The sequence below is a fragment of the Myotis brandtii genome, unplaced genomic scaffold (assembly GCF_000412655.1).
Source record: "Myotis brandtii unplaced genomic scaffold, ASM41265v1 scaffold74, whole genome shotgun sequence".
Lineage (NCBI taxonomy): Eukaryota > Metazoa > Chordata > Mammalia > Chiroptera > Vespertilionidae > Myotis > Myotis brandtii.
Window position 1 is genome coordinate 1,844,906 of NW_005370944.1, and position 20,397 is coordinate 1,865,302.

Genomic DNA, 20,397 nt, shown 5'->3' on the forward strand with positions numbered 1-20,397 from the left:
TCCCTCCCTCTCTCTCTCTCTCTCTCTCTCTTTCTTTCTTTCTTTCTTTCTTTCTTTCTTTCTTTCTTTCTTTCTTTCTTTCTTTCCTTTGTTGTTAATCCTCACCAGGGGATATTTTTTCTATGCTTTTCAGAAAGAGTGGGAAGGAGAAAGGGAGGGAGGGAGAGACATTGATGTGAGACACATCAATTGGTTGCCTCCTGCAGGGCCCTGATAGAGGGCCAGGAATGAACCTGCAACCCAGGTACACAACCCAGGTATGTGCTCTTGACTGGGAACCCAAGACTCTATGGTGCATGGCCAGTGCTCTAACCATTCAGCACACCAGCCAGGGCATCCCAGATTGCCCTCCCTCCCTCCCTCCCTCCCTCCCTTCCTTCCTTCCTTCCTTCCTTCCTTTTGTTCTTTCTCTCTTTCTCCTTCCTTCCTTTAAAAATATGTTTTTATTGACTTTTTTAGAGAGAGGGGAAGGAAGAGGGATAGAGAGATAGAAACATTGATGAGAGAGAAACATCATTGATCAGCTGCTTCCTGCACGCCCTCCACAGGAGATCAAGCCCACAACCTGGGCATGTGCCCTGACGGGAATTGAACCCTGACCTCCTGGTTCCTAGGTAGATGCTCAACCACTGAGCCATGCCGGCTGGGCCCAGATCGTTTTCTAGGCAGAGAAATACTTTCTTTTTACCTCAGTACACTTTTTTAAGCCTTTTTTCCTCTTCAGAAACAAGATTGAAACCCACAGGTGGGAAGGCTCCTTCCAGCTTCCTGTGCGCTGGGCCAGCACCTGGCAGAGGTTAGTGTCACAGAGACACTCTAACAAGACCGGAGCCTCTCCAAGCATTTCTGTGAAGGGCTCAGAGGGAAGGGCCGCAGGCCCAGGGGAGCAGGGGAGCCAGAGCTTATCAACTCGACGGTGGGGCCCAGAGATTGATGATGGTTCATTCCAACCAGAATCACTTCTAATCTGGGACTGTTTAATTCGATCTACTTGATAAGGACACTAATGATCACAGTTACCATTCATTAAGTGCTACTGTGAAAGGTTCTCAAACACACAGACATAAGGCCTTTAAATATTCCTTAGAAGCCCATGTGGGATATAAAAAATGCCTATTTTATATCCTAGTTGAAAAAGTAGCTCAGAGAGGTGAGGTGAACTGTTCAACGTCACAGAGCCAGGAAGTCACAGAAGTGGGATTACAGAGCCTGTGCATGTCCACCCAACAAAGCTGCCTCCTGCTGGTTCCCACTTGAGAAATCTTAGAGAGCCACACCGCAGATCAACACTGCAGCCGGAGCCCCACCACGGCACTCAGCTTGGGGCTGGCACGGACAGGCTCCTTCTGTTCAGCCTGTAGGCTGGGCCCAACTGCAGCTGTGTTTGGCCATCAAGGTGACTCAAAGTGCAGGTATCTTATGTGTTTTGTGTGGCCAGCCTGCTCCCCAGGTATGAAAGGGGCTGGGGCAGGGTGGGGGTGGGGAAGCACTTACTGGACAATTTTGCAGTTTGTCGTAGAAACATAGCGACCTGTATAGTGGATGTTGCATCTCACCACATTGTTGGTGAAGTCAGACTCCAAAACAATGTACTTAGGGTTCACGTGCACCTGAAGGAGGGAACAGAGAAAAGGAGTCTGGTCAGGGGCTGCACTTCACTTGGTCATCAGGGAAGGTGGTGGAGAGGCAGACAGACAGACAGACACACACACACACACACACACACACACACACGGGACAAAGAGAGGAAGACAGGGAAGTGGAGACATAGAGACAGAAATACACTGATGGAGGGACATGGGGAGATGCAGAGAGACAGAGGGAGGAGAGAAGAGACAGTCATAGTCAAAGGACACATCAGATCTCCCTTCTCAGAAGATGGGAAGCTTCCCCAGAGCCACAGCTCAGGCCAGGTGGGCCCCACAGCGCAGCATGGGGCATTCGGGGTCAGAGAGGTTGAGTCAGTGCCACCAGGAACACAGCAGGCAGTGAGGGGCCAAGCAGGGATCCCATGCCTGGTCTCCTGACTCCAAGGCTCTCAGCTTTTCACCACAACCCCATCTATATAACCTGTTGAAGGCTTGTCGGATGCCAGGTGGCATCCCCTGCCCTGGAGCCCAACACTCACTGAGATGTTGGCCCAAGCATAACCTGTACTTTTTTTCTGAAGAAGCGCTGTCCAGACACAAGGAAGCCTTTTAAATGTTGGATTATTGTGGGGTGGGGAGGTTCCCTGGGGTAGGCTGCATCCAGCAAATACAGCAGAACATTTAAGTCAAGTGGAAAGATGTTACTTTTAAGTCCTTATACATCCTTAAGGGTGGGAACCGTGCATTGCTTATGTGGGTTGAATCCCCAGTTCCCAGAATTCAGAGGGGCCTTTGCACATGTTTGATGAGTGGATGAAGGAAGGAAGGACAGAATGCCCTTGAAAACCCTGGCCCTTGGGTGAGGTGAAGAGAGGCCCAAGGAGCCTCCTAAGAGGCACTTAGGGTGGGCTGCTATGTTCTGACTGCGGCCCCCAGCAGCCATCTTCATGCAAGTTAAAGCCACCTCCCAAGCCGGTCTTCACTGCTCCTCCTTCTCTGAACTTCGGTGTGGAACAGTGGGGTCGGGGGACCTGGCACAATGACTCCCACCTTCACTTCACACCTGTGTGAAGGGAGGCTGAGATTTGCCTTCCCCAGGTGAGGCCATGACGACTCGGTCCTGCACAGCCTGCACAGGGATACACCATACTGGGCAGTGTGTCTTCAATGTGCTTTTCTACCTGCCCCCACCAAGGGAAGGGGCACTGGAGCAAGCGAGTATTGGAGGTGGAGTTTAGGCTGGAAGGACTCGGTCACAGGAGCCTCTGGCTTTGCAGGGTCACTGTGAGGAGCTGAAGGTCTCTCTCAGAGGGTGGTGTCCTCTCCCAGATGGCCTTCACTGCCCACAAACAGGGGGGTGGGCCACAGGGCTCTCCAAGTCCCCTTTCGCTTAGGGAAGACAGAGTCATCACCTACACCACCACACCTGGCCCAGGAGTCCTCAGTGTCTTTATGGAAAGAGGCTGTATCTGCCCCAGGCTGCGACCTTCAGGTGGGAAGTGCAGGCCTCTGCCAGATGCCCCAAGACGCTGCCTCTGCTCAGCTGCTGGGAAGAGGGGAACATGCCCCAAAGCTTAAGCAGATCTCAGAGGTGGCGACACTGATGTGAGCGTCAGGCTGCCGGAGGCGGTGCTCCAGGCTGGGAGGCCCACCTTGAGGATGTAGTTGCCGGGTTGCACATCAGTTATGTCAATCCACTGGCAGTCGATGTCCGCGTTGTAAGTGTCATAGCAGCCTGGGCTCAGGCCCTGAGAACAGGGACAAGAGTAGAGGGTGAGGTGCTATATACTCCTCAGAGGCCCTCATGACCACTCCAGCAGCCAGGGGCCCTCCTTCCTTTGTGCTTTGCCCTGACCTTGGTCTAGGGCAACTGCTCAGAGTGGGTCTGCTCCTCCTTAAACCCACAGGGCGGATGGACCAGAGAGATAATAAATATAAGCACCAGATTACAGGGATCAAATGAAGAAGGGCATGGATGGAGGATAGATGGGCACTTTGTGGTGTTTGGGCAGACAGACAGAAAGATAGAGCTGGGTAGACAAATAGGCAACTGGAACATCATGCCATCCTACTCTGTTGGAATGTTCCATTCTTTCCATGAGTAGACACCCTGGGAATGATGTAGGAAGGGGTCTGGTTGGGGGAGGGGGGCGAGTCCCCAAGGGGCCCTGTGGTGGCCCAAGGACTGGTAAGAAGACCCCCATTCTGTTGAGCAGAGTGGCCAGGGGCCTTGGCACTGGTCCTTCAGCTTGGTCCAGGCTGCATCACTGTCTGCTCCTCCAGCTCCCAGGGTGCGGCTGCATCCTGCACCCTATGCCCTGCACCCTAGCACAACCTGTGTGTGTGAGGTGCATGCGTAGCGCTTGAGGTTGCCGAAGTCGCAGGTGCTGTCCTCCAGGCAGAAGCTGGCCTTGTGGCCCTCGGCTACCTTCATGCCTGTGGCTGCATCCAACAGGTCATAGTGGCTGAACTCGTCCATGCTGTGGTAATGTCTGGAGGCACAGGACAGGAGAACAGAGAAGGCCTAGTCACCCTGGTGCTTCCCATCCCATCCCCCTCCTGAGATGGGCCCAAGTGACCCTGCTGTGACACAGCTTCTTGACCAGTCTGGGCTCCTGCTCTCCTGTGTCCCACAGGGCAGCACCTCTCCTGTCCCCAGCTAGCCAGGTCACCCTAGGAGAGCGCCCCTTCAGGACTCCTCACTTCCTTCGGGCCAGCTACCTGCACTCCCTTGGGCAAATGCCCTTCATTGTAGCCATTTCCATCCCTTCAAGGCGGGTTCGTCCATGTCCCCTCTTCCAGCCCAGTTTTCATTAAGGCTCCTTTGAGAAACTTGCCCCAGTGCTGGATCCTGGGCAGGCAACACCTCACGGGCCCTCCTACCAGCACCTCCCCTCCCCCAGCACTAACGGATGAGGGAGCTGGGGCAAGTCCTCCAGCCCAGAGGAGGGGTGGGAGAGGCCACAGCCCCACTCACTGGTGGCAGCTGTGCCACTCCCAGGTGTGCCGCGGCCGGTTCGGGAGGAAATCCGCTGTGCCCTGGTTCTTCACCCGCTGGGGGAAGCGCAGTAGCACCCGCACGTCGTAGTCAGTGGCCTCCGGGGCATAGGCTGTGCTGCAGGACAGGTGGGAAGACAGGAGTAGGACTGGGAACCGGGGCACCCAAACCCAGAACCAGCCAACTTGCCCTGAAGATCCTGATATCTGACCCTGCACTGCGGGAAGGCTCAGCCCTCTCCCCTCTCTCCATAAGACTGGCAGCCTCGGGTCTGACACAGCCTCTGAGGGTCCCTGGTGCCTGTGTGTGTGTGTGTGTTGGGGGGGGGGGGGGGGCATATAGAAATCTTTAGAAGTCTTTTTAAAAAATAGGCCGATCTTGCCCAGCCAGTGTGGCTCAGTTGGTTGAGCATCATCCCATGCACCAGGTCAGTGGTTGGTTTCCCAGTCAGGACACCAGCCTGGGGTGCAGGCTCGATCCCCAGGAAGCAGCGGATCAATGATTCTCTCTCATCACTGATGTTTCTATGTCTCTCTCCCTCTCTCTGAAATCAATAAAAACATATTTTTAAAAAACAATAAAAATGGGCCTATCCAGGAGATTCTGAAAGATTCTGTCCCTCCTCTGGACAGAGCCCTAATTGTTGACTAAAGTGTGTCACATCTTGGGTGTGGTCCTAAGAATCAGGCTCAGGCTCTTCAATGTCAAAGCCTATTCACTCTCTTAGTCCTGTCTTCCATTCCCCACACACACTGGTTCCAGCTTCAAACACTGTTTCTCAAACAGACTTAATTCTTTTGTTAATCTATACTTTCGCCCATGCTGTTTGCTTGATCAAGAACTCATTCAGCCTCCTAGGCCAACTCAATTCCCCTCCCTAAGGAATTCTGCTCTGATTGCTCCACTTAAAGAAATCTTGACTGCTTGTGAGCTCTAACACTCCCCAAGCCAGGTCCATGTCACCAGGTCACCTCTGCCTGATTGTATGGCTTCAGTGACCTACCCTTTTCTGTTCAGGAGGTATGGCTCTGGTGCAGTCTGCCTGCTCCCAATTCACTTACTGACCCCCAATTCCCAACTGAGATGGCTGTCCTGGCTGTCCTCAGGAGCACTTCTCTGGCACTCATTAAGGTCTGGGCCCTAAGTCCAGAGGCAGAAGGTGGCCATTTGTGGGAATTAGCTCTCTCTGAGAGGATGTCTGAACAACAGGCACTGCAGGCTCCTCTCTGCCAGGACATAAGTAAGGCCTTGTCTGGAGGAGGCTTGGAATCCATCTGTGTCTGGGTTGGAACAGATATCCTCCTTCCCCCTGCTGTGTCCTTCTGTTTCACTCAGCACACTATGGGAAACCATCAAGGTTCTAGGCCCAGCTTGGCTACAAACTTGTGGTGAGACTTGGAACAAGTTCCTTCCCTTGTTTGGGTCCTGCTGGCCATCTGTGCTCTGGCATCAACCGGCCTGCAGCCCACACTTCCGATGATATCTGAGTGCCCTGTGCTCCAGGGCTTCAGTTTTGTCTGGTTTTCTAGGTCTGTACTCCGCACCCAGCTTCCTCTGATGCCTCAGCCCTTGCCGACCTCGCACAGCTAGCTCCAGCTTGCACACTACTCATGCTAGCTCTCCTCCCTCTCCCAGTTGCCTGGTTCTGTCCTTGGGGCATGTCTCTTGGGCAGGACCAGGACATCCCCCCCAGGACTGTGCCCGGTTGCTTCCTTCCCAGCCTATCCAGGAGCTCAGGTCTGGACACACAGGATGTTCCAATGAAGATGGAGTGATAGTTGGGTTTTGACTCAAACTCAAAACTCAGCCTTAATGGGTTGCCATGGAGGCTGAATTCCTCACTGCTGAAGAAACCATAGCAGGAGCATCATCACTGTGTTCTCTTTCCATGGACAACTGAGTGGTACTCAAGGTGTGGTCCCAGGATTGTTGCTAGTTCACACACTCTTTGTTGCCAGTCTGTAATGAGATAAGGAACTTGCACCAGCATGTAAATCAACTACATTACTAATCACAATGTTTAGTTAAGCTGAGAGTTCCTTTTTTGAAACCAGATTTTCTTGATGAAGGAAGCAGTGAGTTGAGCTGCATCCTGGTGTAATCTCCTTATATTGTTACAGAGATAATAGCTGTGATCAGCTACTCTGAGTGGCAGTGGACTAGAAGTTCCATAAATGAGAAAATGTTTAGATTCCAAAGGGCTTTCCAGATACTAAAATAAAATAAAATAAAATAAAAGTAAATAAAGAGTTCAAGTGTCTAAACAAAGCAGGTAATTAAGAAAACTAGGTGCTTCCAGAATAGAGAAATGTCAACAAAAGAAGTAAGTCAATGTAATATTGGACTAGTCATTTAGCACAGGGAGGTGGCCCCAAGGCATACAAATTTGAACAAAATATTCACTGTTTATAAAGTTAGAAGCTAGCTCTGTAGGAAGCAAAATTGCCTAGGAATAATGGAGAGTTGGCTGGGCTAACCTTTGGGGTCATGTAAACTGGTCTCTCCCTTCTCTGGTGCCACACATAACTGAGGCCTCTTTGTCACCCATGCCCACTGTCCCTACTGTAACCCTGGGTCTCCCTGAGGACTTCCCAGGTCCTCGTAGAAGCACTGGAACCTGGGCCCTCCACAAGGAACCTTCTCATAAGGCAGCTTGGAGAAGAAAAGTTTTAGTTCTTGTCATTGCACCTCAGTTTCCTGCCCTGCTCAACACACACCTTCAGGGCTGATGTGAAGATTAAAAGCCACAGTAAAAGGAAGCTTCTTTGTATAGTGACAATTGCTGGATAAAAGTTTGTTCCCTTCCCCTCCTGACTCCCTTGAAGCAGGCAAAGCTCATAGATGACGAGGGCCAGGTCCTGAGAGGCTCAGACACTTGGCCAGTCGGACACTCAGACATTGGCAGCCTGGCATGCAAGTGGGTTCTGGGTGACTCCTAGGGACTGTCCCAATGCTCCAAGCTTCATCCTCAGCTCCTTACCTGGCCAAGCACTTCTCCTCTGCTGCACAGCGCAGGGAGTATAGGTGGGCTCTCTGGACATAGGTGGACGCTTGCACATAGTTGGGGTCTGGGACCAAGTCAGGGAGACCTGGGAATGAGCAGTGGGAGAAAGGGAGGAGGGAGGAAGAGCATGACATTGAGAGTCAGGCTGGCCATGGTTAATGCCCAGAGACCTCCTCAGCCCCAAATACCCTTTGCCATTCTTCTTCCTCTGAGCTAGGTGTGGGATGTGAGCCCTTCTCCCTAAGTTCAGGTGTGGGAGTGCTGAGACCTGCTAGCAGAGCTGGGACATGAGTAAGAGCTAGGAGACAGGGCAGAATGTGGAGAGCCAGAGAAGAGGGAAGGGTATTCTTGGTAAGGGGGAACAGCATGGACAAGACTTAGAGGCAAGACTGCATGAACCAAGTAATTTCCTGACAGAGACACCTTCCTCCATGTCCTTATTCCCCAGGCCTCTGCATCAGTCTCCAGACACCCTCTGCTCCTTTTGCCTAGCTTTTTTCATAAACCACCAAGATAGCTCTTGGCTTTTGGCCCCAAGTGAGTCCCAGCAGGCTCGTGGGAAGAGCCAGGTGAATGTTGACTGGCAGAAGTAGGGGTGGGCAGGAAGGGATGGGCTAGAAGAAAAACATATCTGCAGAGCAGGCTGCTGACTAGGCAGGGTTCTCAGCCTGGGCACCCAGCCCTATTCCTTTCTTCCAGTCATCTTCCCCCAGACAGGACCACACCCTCCCTCCCCTGTCTGCAGCCTCTGGCCTCCAACCTGAGGGCACCTGGCTTCCTCCCCTGAAGGGCTCAGGGGAAGTATGGAGTCTTCTCCAGCCCATGATCACTTGCTTTCAGGATATGTCAGGATCGGTCCATCCGACCTTCCTTCCTCCTTAACCCTCCCCAAGAATAAGTTATTCCCACTGAGGCAGATAAAGACGAAACAAGACTGTAAGCTCCTCCTAGCTTCTTTCAAGCCCTCTGCTCTTGGGGGACAAGCAAGGCAGGGGGACTCTGTCCTGTGTACAGGCTTCCAGCTCCCTCTTTTGGCTGCCAAAACTCTCTTGTCAGCCTTTAGGTCCAGAAAATGAGGCAGAAGAGGGCACTCTGGCTTCTAAGCCTTTCACAGAGGTGTTTGCCTACAAACCATCCCTCACATGTCCCCTGGGCTCCCAGACTGTACCCCTGCTCAACCTGGGGCCCTAGCCTCATGTGGGGACCGGGTCCAGGCAGCCAGTGTGACCTCACCTACTTGGAATGAAGAGAAAGCTCGGAGCACTGGGGTGGGTGAGGATGAGGTGGCTCCTGGCTGATGGAGCCATCTTGGCCAGCCTAGGTCCCATTACTCAAGCCCCCAGGAATGCCCGCAGTCATTTTCCAAGGGCTCCTCAGGCCTTCAAAGCAAGGGGATACCTTGGTGTCCAGCTGGTTCTCACACACTGGTTCCTAAAAGCCTCTGGGGCAGTGAGGAAAACAGGAATCACCCCCTACCCTTCAGCAACATGTGGGGGTGGTCAGCCGGGCTTGAAGCCTCATGAGATCCAGCATTTGGCCCCAGAAGCTGCCTCCCCCATCGCAGGCTCGGTTTCAATAAACACTGCACAGATGGCTCCACAAAGCTTTTCTGGCCTGGTCCTTCCTCTCTAGGCCAGTCCATGAGCCAACTGTGCAGTCCAGGGAAGTTAGAAGAGCCTGTTGAGTAAGAGGTCAGGGGTATTTAGGGCCAATGAGGGTTAGTGCCATTACAGACCTCTGACTCTTGTCTGACCCTTGTCCTTTATTGAGCCCTAATTCTAACCACACACTGAGGTCTGATACCTATCAACAACTCAGAATCTCAGACTCATTGCTGTTTGTCTCCAGATTGTAGACTAAAGTGTGGTACTTAAAAAACAAACAAAACAAAAACCACACCTTAAAAGGAGTTGCTTTGACATCATCAATCCTTTTTATTGTAGCTGAGTGTGGTCAGGTTTTTAAAAAAACCTCCAGAGCCATGGCTGGGGTGAGTGTGTGTGTGTGTGTGTGTGTGTGTGTGTGTGTGTGTGTGTGTATGTGTGGTTGTGGGGGGGCAGTTGAGTGCTACTTGTGGGCAGACACCTCTGAGCTGCTGGTTAGAATCTGAGCCCTGACCTTGGCCATAGATGGTCTTCCTTTTATTGTTGAGAAATATCAGGTTCAGGCGGGTGCCTCCTGCTTCCATTGGCAGGGAAGACCCACCTCCCACCCCACATTCCTATCCCCATGTTGCAGGGGTTGATGGACTGCCCATCCCAAGGGCCTCTGTCAGGTAAGCTTCTTTAATGATTAGCAGAGTAATAAAGTCACCCCTCAGTATCCAAGGAGGATTGGTTCCAGGACCACCCCCAAGGATACCAAAATCTGCAGATGCTCAAGTCCCTTAGTCAGCCCTCTTATTTTCCAGTTCTCCATCTCCAGATGCAGAGAGCCCACTATACTTTACTGTTCCATCATCCACAGGCATGCTCCTCACCCTGTCCCCTACAAGAAACCAGGGCACACAGAGGTGCTGGAGGGAACTGAGGCTCAGAAAAGGCAATGAATTTATCACAGTCACACAGGGGTTCAGGGCAGCTTCAGGAGATCCTGGGTCCTGAATCCCTCCCAGAACTCCTCTTGTCATTCTTCTTTTTTTTTTTTTAAATAAAAATGAACACTTTTGAAATTTAACCTACACACATTCAAATGTACAAATTTTACATTTGTCAAAACTTGTACAGTCTGACAAGTTTTGACAAATGTAAATATCACCCTAGTCAAGCTATGAATTTGAGGAGGGGTTGGGATCTCTTATTCAGAACGTATGGAGTAATCCAGCCCTTGGATGTGGCACTGGAGACTCTATTAAGTGGGTTCCAATGAGAACTTTCTGTGGAGACTCCTGTTTTTATAAGTGCAGAAAATGGAATTAATCATAATTCTCATTTCAGAGCAAACTAACCATTATCACTGGTCCATGCAAGGCCCAGTGATAATTGTACTAAAAAATTTTAACCTTCATTCTCACCCCTGACCCTTAGATATGTCCTTAAACATTTGTGTCTTTAGAAAATCTGCAGTGTTTATGTATTCTTAAAGCATATAATTGATATTGTCTTATCATCTCATTCTGATTCTTGAGTTTTCAGCCAATGCAAACTTTTAAGATCTATCTAGTTCACTTCTTATCATTGTCAAATAGGACTCTGCAGTATGCATCCCCCGCCCCATGGCCGATCTAGATGGTATCATGGAATAGACCCACAGGATGGGGCTAACCACCCAAAGAATGGTCTTGCTCAAGCTACCCAGGGAGACCCTGGATATCATCAGCATCCGGCCCTCTGCTCCCAGGAGGTAGACAAGAGCCTGGCTTCTACCCTCCTCTGTCACAGATGTTCTGTGTGATCCTGGGCAGGCGTGGGCCTGCTCCAGGCCTGACTGCCTCTGTTTCTTCAGATCTAAGTGTCTTCTATTCTACTCATGGCCTGGAAACCTGGGCTGGGCCCCTGTGGGCACTCTTCCATGCTGACCATGGGGTCATGCACTTAGGAATTCAGGCTGCTTAGAGCCTAGCCCAGGGTGGGGAACATTGAGTCAAAGGGCAGCAAAGGCCCCTGGGATGGTCAAAGCCAGGCTGCTTGGCTAGGGAGGGGCTGGATGTAATTGAATTGGGTCCCAAGGCCATTCCAGAGGCAGCTGCTGGTCTGGGAAGCCCTTCAGCCTAGGAGGGCCCATTAGACCCTACAGGGCAGTGAAGACACAAAGCCAAGGACAAGGGCCAGCTTTTGCATTCTGGCTCTGTCCCTAGAGCCTCCTCTGTGGGCATCCACCGCCCCTTCATAATGTGCTCAAGATTAGCCTGCCCCAATCCCTCATTGTCCAGGTCCCTTCCCTTTTCATAGGCTCAGTTCCCTCGTATGGACAATGGGGAGATTGGACTATGCGGTCCTTGAGCATAATTTGATAGCTCCATAAACACTTGGAGATTAAAATACTTTTCAGGATCTATTCAGTCTACTCTCCAGCCTTGGGCAAGAGTCTAAGACCTCTCACGACCTCTACGGATGACTCATTAACAGCCAGGAGATTCTCCCACGTCTGACCTAAATCCTTGCTCAGGAAAGATCTGTTCTCTCTTGCTCAGTGGTTCATGGAGGCTGCCCAGAACAGAGGGCCTGTGGTTACATTCCTGCTGCTTCCCCACACCTCACCTATTTCCCTGCTGACTTCCCCCTTTCTATGGGTTACATAAACCTTGTCTCCTTGGAAATCTGTCCTCACAAGAAGCAGAAGAAAGAGATGGAAATGCCAAATAGCCTGAGCCCCGGCTGGAGGATAATCCCCTGAGCCCCGGCTGGAGGATAAACAATGTCCAGCAGGAACGGGGCAGTGGGCTGTGAAATATGTGTGCAGCGGATGTTCTGGCTCATGCAGCCAGACTCCACAGGAGCCCCGAGGTAGGAGAGCAGAATGCTCACAGAGCACAGCCTTGAATAAAGATGAGCCGAGAGGGCCTCTGGGGTGGGAGCTGGCAGCTCTGTGTCCTATGAAATTACCATCAATAATGAGAACATTAAATTGTCAGCACGAGCCTGGCAGTGCCACACAAGGCAAGGTGGTTGCATGGTCCACTGTGCCCCACCATGAAGGGGCAATTGCAGCTCAGGCAAAGGAGCTGTGATGCCATAAAGTCAGGCCCAGAATTTTCAGTGCTTCCCCATTGCCTACAGAATCAAGCCCAAACTTCTCAGGGTGGTCTGGCCTTACTTCACCTGACCTTCTAGATCTTCTCTTAACTCTAAGGACCAGTAGACATCTACTTAGCATAACTGACCTTTTCTGCCCTGGCCTCTGACACGTAGTGCCCTTGTCATGGAATTCTCTACTGCACACACACACACGCACAAACACACACACACACACACACACACACACACACACACACACACACACACACACCAGCTCTGACCTCACAGTCTTTAGGCCAAAGCCTACCTTGTCAGTCTTGACCATCCCTTTGCCACTACCCTAACCCCCCTCCCAGCACACATCTGCTGCCCCTACCCACCTGGGAGACACAGTCCAGTAGCAGTGACAACCTCACTCTGTGCGGCAGGCCCAACTCAGAGAAGGGAATCTGTCAGTGTTTGTTCAATTGAGCAAACTGCCCAGGAGGCAGATAGGGGCTGAGCTGGGAGGAGGCTAACCTTAGGGAGGTCAGTTACCTACCCCAAGCCTTCAGCCTCCTTCTCACACACCTCAATGCCCTCCAATCTTTGTGGGTCCCGCTCAGTGCTTCTGACCCCACCTCCAGAAGTCTTCCTGGATGCTTCAGTCCCCTGAGTTCCCTCTCTGCCCCTGGATCCTTCACAGTGACCTGAACTTTTTACCTTTCTTACAAACGCTCGGCACAATCTTCCCATCTCAGCTTCTAACAACTTCATTCTTTCAGCTGCACAGGCCAATACTTTCATGTTTTGCCTGACTCCTCTCTTTCTCTCACACCCTACATCTAGTCCATCAGGAAATTCCATCAGGAAATACCATCAGCTCTATCTCCAAAATACATCCCAAATCTGACTTCCTACCACCTCCATTGCTGCCACCCTGCCCAGCTGCCATCATCTCTGCCTGGATTTCTGTACTAGCCACCTCTCAGTCTCTGGCCTACCTTCCCATTGTCCATTCCCAGCATAGCAGTCAGGGCCTCTGTTTCAATGTCACTGCTCAGCTCAAACCCTGCAATAGCTTCCCGATGCATGAAGGGTCTTCCATGGTCTGAGCCTGTTACCTCTCTGGCCTGTCTCCTATTATGCTCCCATTCCCATTCCACTCTGTTCTAACCACACTGGCACACACTTAAAAAACCCAGGGAACTCCTGCCTCATGGTCTTAGTACTGGCCGTTTCCTCTATCTGGAATGCTCTTCCCACAGACAGCTGCATAGCTCACTCATTCCCCTCCATGTCTCTGCTCAAATGGCACCTTTATGAGGCCTACTCTGACCACCGTTGCAACCTGCCTCCCCCTGCCCACACTCCAGACCTCCCTTACATATCTATATTTTTTCCATAGTATTTACCACCTTCTGTTATTTAGCTATTTATTATGTTTATGCATGAAAATGTAAGATTCACATGGGCAAAAATTTTGTCTCTTTTCTTTAATGAATACCCAGCCCTAGACCACTGCCCAGAACATAATAAGGCACAAATAATGTTGTTAAATAGCTGAATGTCCTCATGAAATGATCATCCAGATGAGAGCACCTGTGGGTGGGAGGGCTCTGCTTTGCCTGCAGCCCAGCTGTGGGCTCAGGTCTCAGTGCACAGTGGGTCTGGGAAATTGAGAAACAGGCAAGATGAAGGTGGGCTTGGGCCACTGCATCCTGTGTGCCTGGTTTCTTGCTGCCAGGCTATGACCTTGGTAAGGACAGGGATGAGTGTGGGACACCCCTGAGTTCCCTGCACTCAGCTCACGGCCTGGCACCTATACATCCTTGGTGGGCATGTGCACAAATACCTGCACCCTACAAAGGGTCTGGTGGCATCTGCCCGTGTGAGCACAGACTTTATTATCAACCAAAGGCTGGGATTGACTCCAAAAGTCCTTTCTTTTGAAAAAGGACATGGTATCAATTGGCTCACAAGCAGGAAGTCGGGTGGATTATCTCCTGAGGCTTTGATGGCACAGGCCTCTCAAGCTGCACCTCCCCCACCTAAATTCCTTCTGCTCTGGTGTTCTGATACCAGTATCATCCATTTCCAGATGATACTGAAATTCCTGATTTCTGGTGCCATCAGCAAGGGGGAGAGGAACCATGGCCCAATTCTAGCCCTGTAATCCTGAATCCAGAAAAGAAAAAAAAGGCCCTCTGGGTCCAGCTGCCTGTGGCAAGGAGGCCATTAGGTCAGGGCAGAGTAGAGGACAAGACCCAACCTCTCCTTTCAGCCTTCTTCCGGAGCCCTGCCTGCAGCTGCCCAGCAGGAATGCCTGCATGGGAATTGGAAGCAGCTGTGGGCTGCCTGGGCCGACCTCCCGTCTCCAGCTCTCCCCCCTCTTCCTCTCCTGCCATTTCAGCCACTGCCCTGAAGAGTTTTCCATGTGTTCTTGGCTTGGACAGGAGTGGGGTGAACTCAGGTTGGGACTATTGGGGAGGGGTGCCCCTTCAGAGCTGAGAGGACACTGAAATAGGGGCCCCTAGAGTTAGAGAGAGAGAGGAGGGGGACAAGGCCAGAACTCCCAGGTCAAGTGTGGCATTAGCCTGGTGCCTGTAGGTCCTAATGACTCTCCACCCTGCTTGGCCACAACCCCAAAAAGGCTCTGTGACACTTGTGGATTCAAGGCAAAACTCCAAATGTTGGTTTTTCAGGGGTCCAGACATGAGAGAAACAATGAACACGAAGACATAGCCTTCCCTGAGGGGCAGTTCAGTGGGGTAGAGAGTCAGCTTGGGCCCAAGCTTGGCCACTGATGAGCTCTGAGACCTTGGATAAGTTACTGAACTTCTCTAGCCTCCGTTTTCTGGTCTGTAAAATGGGGGTGATAATGCTATCTATTTCACAAGGTTGCTGGGGGAGTTAAATGAGAAAATAAAAATAACTACTTGGCATAGTGTCTGGTACCTGGTAAATGTTCAATAAATATCAGCTGCTATTATTATTTAAAATAGGAGTTATCTCTTCTTGCAGGGGAGAGAGGCTATGACCCTGCAAATGGATAAGTAGAGAGGAGGCAGGAAATCTGCCTGAGATGAGGCTGCCAGGACACCACTTGTTTGTTCCCACACTAGTGGCATTTGACTGTCAAACAGGGAATTAGGAGGAAGACCCAGGTTCCTGTCTCCACAACCCACCTGACCCTTTATGACAGCTTCCTTGGCCTGAAAACTCCATTTCTTTCCGAAGAAGCACTGAGACAACTTCAGGGAAGGAGGAAGGGGTGCTCAGCTGGGATTCTGGCTCCACTAGTCACCAGTTATATGACCGTGGGCAAGTCAACCTCTAAGGGCCTGAGTTTCCTCATTGGCAAAATGGGGAATAACAACACCTTGGGTTGTTACGAGGATTAAGTTACTTTAATTATAAAGCATCCAGGACAGGGTTAGGCACTATGGAAGCACTAGATGAGTGTTTGTTAAATAAAGGTCTAAGTCTGGAGTGAGGATGACAAGGATTAACATCACACTGCTGAGGGACTCTTCACTTCCAAAGCCTTGTGCACTCATTGTTCCAGATCGTCCTGTCACCACCACCGCCTGGAACAGAGTTGACAATCAAATATCTGTTGATTGACCAAATAAATGAAGTGTGCAAGGTAAGCAAGAATACACAAAATTTTAAAAAGTAATAATATGCGATATTAAGAACTCAGGATGGAGAAGTCATACAGACTCAAATACTGGTTTCACTACTAAGAGGCTGTGTGACAATTAGCAAATGAGCCTGTCACCTTATCTATGAAATGGGATGAATGACAGTATCTGGCTCATTATTGCTGCAGGAGTTAAGAGGGGTGATATGTAAAACTAGAGGCCTGGTGCATGAAATTCGTGCATGGGTAGGGTCCCTAGGCCTGGCCAGTGATCAGGGCAGATCAGGGCAGATCAGGGCCTTCCAGATGCTGGCTGGGGCCTTCCTTCATTCCACACCACCCCCTGGTGGTCAGCGCACATCATAGCGAGCAATAGAACTCCCACTCTTCCGGTCAAACTCCCATAGGGATACGTTGCATATTAGCCTTTTATATATATAGATGCCCAATAGATGCTAGTGTCAATATTCCCCCCCCCCCCCCCCCTGCAACTAGGGGAATAGGCCCAGAGAGGGGAAGTTGGTGGAGGAGACCCAGGCTTTTGCACTGCCTGCCCAGTTTGCAGGTGGAGTGTGGGTCCTCCTGGGTCATCTCTGTGCAATGCAGAGAAGACAGGCTCAGTTTGAACTCTGGCTCAGTTGCATCTAGCAGTGAGACTTCCCTAAGTCTCAGTTTTCTCAGCTGTACCAGAGGACCATAATCTTCACCTCTCTGGGAGGCTGCAAGGATGAATGAAAGTAAACATTTAAACCACTAAGTTCAGGAGGTGTTCTTCAGCAAATGGCCAAGTTGTTACCATCGTCTCTGCCTTGGGACTCTAACTCTGGATGCTTACTGCGGGAGACTGTTTCTGTCCTTCTCTGCATCTATTCCAAGTCCTAAGAAGGTGGGTAGGTGACTTGGAGGGGAAGGCAGTAGGGATGTGAGCAGGGAGCCAGGGCTGCTGTCAGGGACTAAGGGAGTGAGGGGAGTGAGTACCCCAGAAATACCTGGGTGTGCAGGTGGAGGAAACCTCTAGGCCTAGGTGCAGCAGAGTTCCCATGGGGGCTGCAGAGGCTTGAGAAGGGGAGGAGGAGGAGGTTAAAGGAAGGAGGTAACTTAAGGTCCTAGAGCCACAGGCCAAGGCATCAAATTCTGTCCTGAAGGCTTTGGGAGCCATAGGACCTTCTTGAGCAGGAGCGTAACATAGTCAGCAATGCAAGGGTTTATCTGCCCCACGTGCAGGATGGACTGGTGAGGGAGAGGCAGGGATCAGGCGATCAGGGGATCAGGGAGGAGGCAACCATAGCTCTCTCTTAACCTCTGATTGGCTGTGTGAAGGCAGGGCTGGAGAACCTCTGCCAGGCTAGGCTGGTGAAGCCGTGAGAGATGTCCTGGGAGGATGGCCCAGGCTGCCTGCTCCATGTTACTTTGATAGGGTTGCCAGAGCTGATGAATCAGGCCAGGGGTGTGAGGGGGAGGCCCTAGGAGAAGAGCTGTGGTATTCTGGGGTCAGCACTAAGACCACCAGCTCAGAGAAGACAAGGCTGTGAGGAGGCAGGAGGGGGGGCAAGGAGGCCCAGAGAGAGAGGGGGCCTGGCTGTGGGAGAGGGAGAGACACAGCAAAGGGGATGCAGCCGGGCCTAGGAAGCAGGTGGCCACCCTCCAGGCCTCTCATGAATTTGTGGACAGCCAGGAAAAGTAAGTTACCCTCTCTGAGCCTCTGTTTCCTAGTCTTCTCTCCAGTTACACATTTTAGAGTCAGATATTCTTGGATACCCCTGCCCAGGGTGAGAGGGAGAGGGTCGAGGCACCCCAGAAAGAAACTGGGTCTGGACAGGCACTTGGAATCCACCCAGATAGAGGGACGAGGGTGGTGCGCACATGTGTTTAGTGTTGTGAGGATACATCCACACCCACACACTCAGGCTGCCAGCACTGGGCCTCAGCCCCCTGGCTGTGTGGCCAGGAGGAATGAGGTCAGCTTTGGAGAATCTGCCCTGGACTCCCACACCAAGCCTGGAGGTCTGAGTTAAAGAACAAGACTTGGCCTTCCCTGAACCGGGATTTTCCATGGTCCTGGCCTAGCAGAATAAGGAGGGGGAACCAATAAGAGGAGAGAAAGTAGTGTTCCCTCTCTGAGCCTCAAACTAGCCTGCACTCCACACAATCCCACCCCACACACCATCCCCTTCATGACCAGGGGAGGGTGCTGATGGCCATCCTTTGCAACAATGCTTGGGCACCTCCTCCTGGGAAGTCCTGCCTGAGTCCCCAGGCCCTGATTTTGGAGACTCCTCCTCTGACCTCCCATAGTCCATCCCCCAATGCTTGCCCAATCACAGTACTGAGATGCCCTCTTTTCTGTGCTTCCCAGTGCAGGGCCTAAATTTGGTGCATACCAGCACACTCTACCTGGCCTCTAGCATACTAGCTTCAGGGGAGAAATGTCTTAATCCAAATGAACTGTGGAGCTCAGGGGCAATGGCCAAAGGCCCTGCCAAGCAGCAAGTACCTCCACTCCAGACATGGCCTTGCCCTGGCAAGTCCCCTTCTGAACCTTAAAAACTGACAGGCCAAAAAGGGGGCCTAGAATACCCACTGGCTTGGAGCATCCCCAGGCCTGACTCTGCCAGCTGTGCTGTGGAACTTGAGGCTTTGGTTTTCTCCTCTGCCCAGAGGTGGGGTGCCTTTGGCTGAGTCCCACTCTGTGGTCTTCCATTCTAAGAAAAGCCACCACAAAAACTTAGCACCTTCTAGGCAAAATATCCTCTCCTCCAAGGAGCTATAGGAGCAGCTGATGCACAGGTGCTGCAAGTCCCAATGAGGACCATGAAGATACACCCTTCATCACATCACAGAGGGCCCTCCATCTCGGTCCTTTTTCAGCTCCTGCAGATTCTCAAACTGGGAATCAGCACCCAACTCGAGTGCTATGCCTTGGATGTGAGGGAGTGGTGCTACCCGTGGGGACACTCCTCTCAAGAACTATAGCCTTGGGTTCCAGCAGCCCCTGGGGAGACAGAAGCACTGCCCTTACCTGAACCCCTGCCTCAGAGGCAGCCTCTCACCCAAGGTCAGTATGGCTGAAGACAAGGCAGCAGTCCCTGTGCTGACAGAGGCAGCAGAGAAAAGGCTGAGGGTGCAGCACCTGAGCCCCTGGGCCTGAAGGCCTCAGCCCTCACCTGGTGGGCTGATTTTCTGTGGAGCAGAGAGAGAATCAGGGCACTGATTGCACCTTGAAAGAGCTATGGCAGGAGCATACATGCACTGGAGACTGAATGGAAAACCTTGACCAAGGTGGATTTTGAACTTGCAGAAACAGAAGGAGGAAGTGGAATTCTAAGACAGAGGGTGGGCCAATAGCTGGCCAGTTCTGGCCAGACCACTAGCGGGCCCTTGGCACAGTAGCCCACTTGCTAATAGCACGTGAGGAGTTGCCCATCTGAAGAAGGAAGGCTGCCTCCTGCACTTCGTCTTTGTGTGCAGATGGCTTGGGCCTTCCAGGTCATAACGTCACCCCTCCATTCCAAAAAAAGCCAAAGGGAGGCCCATTCACAGTAGCGCGCCCTAAGACTTTCTCAGGGCCAGGACTAGAATGAGCTAGTTGAATGAATGAGGCACTGGCCTGGGGTACAAACTTTAAGAGGGCGCCAAAATACTTGGTAACCAAGATAAGCAATATTTGATACAATATTCTAAAAAGTCAAAATCAATGCAAAAAACTGTGATGAACAAAATATCAAAATTTCAAATAAAGACACCATCAGGATTGCTGATTTTTCAGTTTGCCTTGGGCTCCAATTTGGCTTGGCATGGCACCATTACTGATTCTATTTAAAACCTCATCACAGAATTTTTTGCATTATTTTGATCTAAAAAATACATTAAATATTACTTATCTCAATTACTGAGTTTTTGGCGGCCTATTCAATTTTGCACCTCTCTCATCTCGTCTGGATTCCTGCCTGGGGCAAGAGCTTCCCCTCTAACCTGGAGTTCATTGGGGCCAAGCTCACATAGCCCCACCTCCAGAGGCATCCCTAAGGGCCTTTCGGACACTCTTGTTCCCTGCTTCACCCTGTGGGGCTGACATAGGGGCAGCTGATTGGAGTGAGGAAGAGGCAGGGAGAAGGGCTCCTTCCCTTTGTCCCCAAATGACTCAAGCCAGGTCTGGGAGGTGCCTCCTCACAACGCCTGACCAGTTCCTCCACCCCGCGCCCCTCAAGCCAAGGTCAGAGCCCAGGCCTGCCTGGCCTGCCCGGCCTGCCGGGCCAAATGCTGGCACTGATGATACACGGATGCGCGGAAGCCGGGAGGTGGGATGCACTGGGGCTGTTGATTGGGGCCTGGGGGGTCCTTGCTTAGCGCAGGGAGGGCCTTTGGTAAAAAGGCCGGCGAGGGTCTGGGCGCACAGAGCCGTTCCTCCGGGACCAGGAGGACAGAGAGCAGGGCCTGGGACTGGGGACCGTACTCACCGCGGCCGTTCTGGGTGGGCCGGTACACGCTGCCCACGCTGAGGCGGC

General features: G+C 51.7%; 1 protein-coding gene across 1 annotated transcript in view; it reads right to left on the reverse strand.

Moving 5' to 3' along the window:
- The window catches only part of LOXL1 (lysyl oxidase-like 1), a gene marked incomplete at its 5' end in the record, with an annotated part of 21,241 nt that extends 846 nt beyond the window's left edge, over positions 1-20,395 (reverse strand). Inside the window, 6 exons of the mRNA XM_014530396.1 lie at positions 1,495-1,610; positions 3,242-3,337; positions 3,925-4,081; positions 4,567-4,704; positions 7,568-7,676; positions 20,350-20,395. Of these exons, the coding sequence (XP_014385882.1) occupies positions 1,495-1,610; positions 3,242-3,337; positions 3,925-4,081; positions 4,567-4,704; positions 7,568-7,676; positions 20,350-20,395 (662 nt within the window). The remainder of the gene's footprint in view (positions 1-1,494; positions 1,611-3,241; positions 3,338-3,924; positions 4,082-4,566; positions 4,705-7,567; positions 7,677-20,349) is intronic.
- Between the last annotated feature and the right edge of the window lie 2 nt (positions 20,396-20,397).